The sequence below is a fragment of the Sorex fumeus genome, unplaced genomic scaffold (assembly GCF_029834395.1).
Source record: "Sorex fumeus unplaced genomic scaffold, SorFum_2.1 ptg000080l, whole genome shotgun sequence".
NCBI classification, from domain to species: Eukaryota; Metazoa; Chordata; class Mammalia; order Eulipotyphla; family Soricidae; genus Sorex; species Sorex fumeus.
In genome coordinates, this window is record NW_026606137.1 from 4284594 (window position 1) to 4290667 (window position 6074).

Sequence of the window (6074 nt, forward strand, 5' to 3'; positions counted from 1 at the left end):
TATAATTTGAAACAAAACAAACATAATCTCTACAATTAGATTGCATGCTAAATTGTGTGTTCACTTTAACTGTAAAAATTTTCCCAGAATAGCCACTGTCTTTTCCAACCGAATTAATGACTTAGCCTGTGTTTTACTTTGACGTTCAAGTCACCGTTGCTTGTCTCAGCCTTTCTGACAGTGAGATTAGTAGGTGATTTAAGGTGAGGTGCTCAAAAGAAAGAGACGTCGGCTTATCACTAGTCATAGAAGTATTGATGATGATATTGTTTGCTGTAATATTTCATGTGCTTAAGAGTCCATCTGATTTGACTTTGGTGACAGGGGCCAATTTGAGCTACACCCAGCTGTGTTTAGGGCTTACTTCTGGCTCTGTGCTTAGGAACCTTTCCTGGCAGGGCCCTAGGGACCACCTGGGGTGCCAGGTATTAAACCAGGGTTTTTTTGCATGCAGGGCAAGTCCATTGCCTGTACTACCCCTCTAGACTTTGACTGGCTTTTTTTTTTCCACTTCATTATTCTCTTTCTCTTGTCCTGGACCCCAGACAGTGGGCCAGTCAGGATCACCCAAGGATACACCCAAAGCCAAGGATGAAGCTCACTCAGGACCTCACACTTGTCCTGAACGCTTCCCCCCAGAGCCAACTCCCGCACCCCATGGGGGGGACATTTTTCCCTCTTTTTGTGCCTTAGTGATGCCAGGCATATGCGCTTCACCTCTGAAACACCCCCTCCCCATTGAAATCTTTACCTCAGAGTAAAGGTAAAGGTAAAGGCCCTCCCGTTGATCGTCGATTTGCTCGAGCGGGCCCAGTAACGTCTCCGTCGGAGACTTTGTTGTTACTGTGTCTGGCATATCGAATACTCTCGGTAGCTTGCCGGGCTCTCCGAGAGGGGCGGAGGAATCGAACTCGGGTCGGCCATGTTGGCCGCTTGTAAGGCGAACGCCCTACCGCTGTGCTATCGCTCCAGCCCTACCTCAGAGTAACAGCCAGAAAAACCTGAAAGGCTTTCGAGGTGCATGTTTTCAGGTGTCAGTTGGTCCCACCCACTGCAGCAAGTAGTGGATGCCAAATCTCAAAGTGTCGCAGTGAGGCGAGCCCTTGGTCCCAAGGGAGCTTGGGGGGGCTGGAGCGAGAGCACAGCGGGGAGGGCGTTGGCCTTGCACGCGGCCGACCTGGGTTCGATTCCCAGCATCCCATAGGGTCAGGAATCCCATAGGGTCCCCCGAGCACCGCTGGGAATGATTCCTGAGTGCATGAGTCAGGAGTGACCCCTGAGCATCGCTGGGGGTTGAGTCCCCTCCCCCTGGCTGTCCCCCACCACCCCTTCCCAACCCTCTCGTGCTGCCCGACTCGGGTTCGATCCCCAGCATCCCATAGGGTCTCCTGAGTACCGCGGGGAGTGGTTCCTGAGTGCATGAGCCAGGAGTGACCCCTGAGCATTGCTGGGGGTTGAACCCCCCCACCTTCCCTCCCACCCCCCCCCCACACACACACTCCTTCTGCAGGATCCAGCACGCTCCTTGCAGACCCCCGACCCTCCCGTGATGCCCAACCCAGGTTCCATCCCCAGCATCCCATAGGGTCTCCCGAGCACTGCCAGGAGTAATTCCTGAGTGCGTGAGCCAGGAGTGACCCCTGAGCATTGCTGGGGGTTGAATACCCTCCCCCCGACTTCCCCTCACCACTCCTACCCAACCCGGGTTCGATCCCCAGCACCCCATAGGGTCTCCCGAGCACTGCCAGGAGTAATTCCTGAATGCATGAGCCAGGAGTGACCCCTGAGCATCGCTGGGTGTTGAATACCCTCCCCCCGACTTCCCCTCACCACTCCTACCCAACCCGGGTTCGATCCCCAGCACCCCATAGGGTCCCCCGAGCACCACCGGGAGTGATTCCTGAGTGCATGAGCCAGGAGTGACCCCTGAGCATTGCTGGGGGTTGAATACCCTCCCCCCCGACTTCCCCTCACTACTCCTACCCAACCCGGGTTCAATCCCCAGCATCCCATAGGGTCTCCCGAGCACTGCCAGGAGTAATTCCTGAGTGCATGAGCCAGGAGTGACCCCTGAGCATTGCTGGGGGTTGAATACCCTCCCCCTGACTTCCCCTCACCACTCCTACCCAACCCGGGTTCGATCCCCAGCATCCCATAGGGTCTCCCGAGCACTGCCAGGAGTGATTCCTGAGTGCATGAGCCAGGAGTGACCCCTGAGCATCGCTGGGGGTTGAACCCCACCCCCACCTTCCCTCCCACCCCCCCACCCCCCCCCACACTCCTTCTGCAGGATCCAGCACGCTCCTTGCAGACCCCCGACCCCCTCCCGCGCCACCTTGGCCCTCCGCTCACGGCCTCGTGTCCCCCTCTGTGCGCAGGTCCCCGCTGCTAGCATGGCCACGGCCGTCCTGGAGCGCCTGAGCACGCTGTCGGTGAGCGGGCAGCAGCTGCGCCGCCTGCCCAAGATGCTGGGGGACGGGCTGCCCAAGATGCCCCGCACCGTGCCCGAGAGCGACGTCCCGCAGCTCTTCCGCGAGCCCTACATCCACGCCGGCTACCGGCCCACGGGCCACGAGTGGCGTTACTACTTCTTCAGCCTTTTCCAGAAGCACAACGAGGTGGTCAACGTCTGGACCCACCTGCTGGCCGCCCTGGCCGTGCTCCTGCGCTTCTGGGCCTTCGCCGAGGCCGAGGCCCTGCCCTGGGCCTCCCCAAGGGCCCTGCCCCTGCTGCTCTTCGTCCTGTCCTCCGTCACCTACCTCACCTGCAGCCTCCTGGCCCACCTGCTGCAGTCCAAGTCCGAGCTGTCCCACTACACCTTCTATTTCGTGGACTACGTGGGTGTGAGCGTGTACCAGTACGGCAGTGCCCTGGCCCACTACTTCTACAGCTCCGACCAGGCCTGGTACGAGCGCTTCTGGCTCTTCTTCCTCCCGGCCGCGGCCTTCTGCGGCTGGTTGTCCTGTGCCGGCTGCTGTTATGCCAAGTACCGCTACCGGAGGCCTTACCCGGTCATGAGGAAGATCTGCCAGGTGGTGCCGGCGGGCCTGGCCTTCGTCCTGGACATCAGCCCCGTGGCGCACCGGGTGGCCCTGTGCCACCTGGCCGGCTGCCAGGAGCAGGCAGCCTGGTACCACACCCTCCAGATCCTCTTCTTTCTGGTCAGCGCCTACTTCTTCTCCTGCCCGGTCCCCGAGAAGTACTTCCCCGGGGCCTGCGACATCGTGGGCCACGGGCACCAGATCTTCCACGCCTTCCTGTCCATCTGCACGCTCTCCCAGCTGGAGGCCATCCTCCTGGACTTCCAAGGCCGCCAGGAGATCTTCCTCCAGCGCCACGGGCCCCTGTCCGTCTACGCTGCCTGCCTCTCCTTCTTCTTCTTGGCCGCCTGCAGCGCGGCCACTGCCGCCCTCCTGCGGCACAAGGTCAAGGTCAGATTGACCAAGAAAGATTCCTGAAGAGGACGAGTGAGGGAGCCAAGGGGTGGCGGTGGTGGTGGTGATGGTGGTGGTGACCCATCCTGAGACACGGGGAAGGGAAATGATACCCGAGAAGGGCAGGTGTCTTTGCGTTGTGAAGAATCGGCTTTTAAAAACCAGTTACCCCTGCAGCATTAGGCAGCCGAAGGACTTAATAGAAGGGGTATTCCGTTCCCCTCTGGGCCACAGCCTTCAAAGGCACAGGAAGGAAAAGGACCTTGGCTCAGTTCATGACACACTGACTTAAGGAGACGATCTTCATACCTGAAAGTTCCAGAGAATTCTGGCTGTGGCCTGACGCGCAACTCCTAGAGCTGTAGGATCGTGAAATCGCACCAGAAAGCCAGCGGGTGGCTGGTCCACACGGTGTGGGTGTGAACATCTTAACGGCGCTGGCTTCTGGTCATTGGACAAATGGGCCCGATTTCTTTGGGATTTCAGATTGTCCAGGGTGGAGAAGTGAGAATCTTCAAGGTGATTCCATGAAACCCTTCGACATAATGAACTCTCCGGTTGCTCTGGGTCCTTCTCCCTTCTCTCTCGCCTACTCTAGCACTGACCTTTTGCCCAAGATGGCATCTGCCTGGCTGTCGAAAGTGTCTGTCTCCCCCTCTGTACCTTGCATGGTCATCTAGAGGTCTAGGAAGCAGTCCTCCTGGCAGGAAACGCTTGGATCCATGTGGATGGTCCAGAAGCTTATCCTCATCTAATGTTAGTGCAAGATCATACCGGGAAGTACCAGTGCCAAGAGCCACCAAGCACGGACGCTGTTTGGCGTTCAGGCCCCTTCTCGTCTACTCCTATCAGTGCAGGATTACTTGAGATATATTAGAGCTGCCTTACTGGCCAGGAGGTCTGGAGCATGACTCCAGTGTATCTTCTGCAGATTTCGGCCAGCGTGTTCAAAAACTTTGCTGGGGAGACTGAATTGATTCTGAGGGTTCCTCTAGAGAAGCGATTATTGCCAGGGGAACCCAGGGTCCATGCAGCCCTGTGAAGGACCCACAGCCTTTACCCGTCCCAGTTCACAATCCCCAAGCAGGCATCTGGGCCTTGACTTAGAATAGAGCCATTAAAATAATCAACTCCCCACACAGGTGAGCAGGGATGCACTCGGAGGGTTGGTCCCTGAGGGCTCCATTTGGGTGAGGAAGGAGACTGGGTTCCCTGTAGCCAGGATGCTGTTTGGAACATCCCTGCCTCAGTTTCTGCGGCAGACAGAGGTCGTGTTCTGGCCATGCACCCTCTCTGAGGACTAACTTCTCCACACATCCAGCGACAGGGGACTGCATGAGGCAAGGATTATGGAAACCTTTTGGTCAGGGGCTGATTTCCTGTCAGTATGATGAGTCTTATTTACAAAAAAAAAAGGGAGGGGAAGTGGTTGGTTGGCACTGCAATTTCATGAACCTCTTGGATTTCTAGGGAACTGGATGGTCTTCAAAATCTTTGATTTTTCCCCCCCTTTCCTCCTTTTTTCTGGGGGATGTGTGGGTTTTGTGCCTTGTAAACGGGAATACGCTATGGCCATGTGGAATCTTTAAGTTTGAGGATAAGAAAAAAAAATCCTTATTTTCTAATCAGTCCATGAAAGAAATCTGAGAAAACCAGGATTGCATATAATGGAAAGACTTAGCCTATGGGGTACCACCTGAGGAGATAGCTCAGCCATGTTCTGCAGGCCCGGGTTCGAGTCCCAGGGCTGTGTGGTTCCCCAAGCAACTGGAGGGAGTGACCCCTGAGCATCAAACCGGGAGTAGCTCCCCCAGCATGATGGAGCGTGGGAGAAAAAAACAAATTTTTTTTTTAAAAAGGCATAAACAAATTCAACCGGTATTTGGCAAAAACAGCAAACATACTTAACTGAACTTTCCTTTAATCTTCCTATTCAGCAAGTCTTTTCAGGGCCAGGATAGAGCTTAGTGAGCGAGCCATCTGCTTTGCATGAGTAAATAAAGCCCTGGGTTCCATCCCCAGCACCTCAAGGAAAAAAAAAAAACAGAATGAAGCAGAAGAAAGTCTTGTGCATTTCTTAAACAGATTTCTCCTTCTAAACCCTCAGGCATCTGGACTTAAAGGTCTTACACAAGCTTCTGGCGTCTGGGTCACATTCATGCCAAATAAAATTTACAAAACTGAACTGGGTTGAAGTAAAGGAGGGATTGGATGGACCGTTGTGCAGAATATATCACAAGGCGAGAGTGAGTTTCAAGCCGGGACTGGGAAGTGTTGGACATGTTCTTTTAAAAGCTGCAAGGGAGGTGTGAAGCCTAGCTCTTGAATCTCAGCATGGCAGTCCAGGGGGACAGAGATCTTCGGGATAAAGGCAGGGTTGTTTTTAAAAAGAGAAAACAGGAAGTCGAGCGAGGATCCGAGACTGGTGTGCATTTAGCCTGCCCTAGCCAGAGGATCACAAACTACATTCTTTCTAGATATTGCCGTGAAAATATGATTTTTGTGCGTTGCAAGTATTGGTCCCACAAGTGATTGGAATTCTTTCGAAAGGTTTTTCACCAGGTGGAAGAGATGGTACTCGGGCACTTGTCTTGCACACGGCACACCCAAGTTCCATCTCTGGTGTTGCCTGGAGTGATC

General features: G+C 55.0%; 1 protein-coding gene across 1 annotated transcript; it reads left to right on the top strand.

Moving 5' to 3' along the window:
• The first annotated feature begins 2384 nt into the window (after positions 1-2384).
• PAQR8 (progestin and adipoQ receptor family member 8) lies at positions 2385-3467 on the top strand. Its single transcript, XM_056130623.1, has one exon. The coding sequence runs from the start codon at positions 2394-2396 to the stop codon at positions 3456-3458; it is 1065 nt and encodes a 354-aa protein (XP_055986598.1). The 5' UTR covers positions 2385-2393; the 3' UTR covers positions 3459-3467.
• Positions 3468-6074: the final 2607 nt, after the last annotated feature.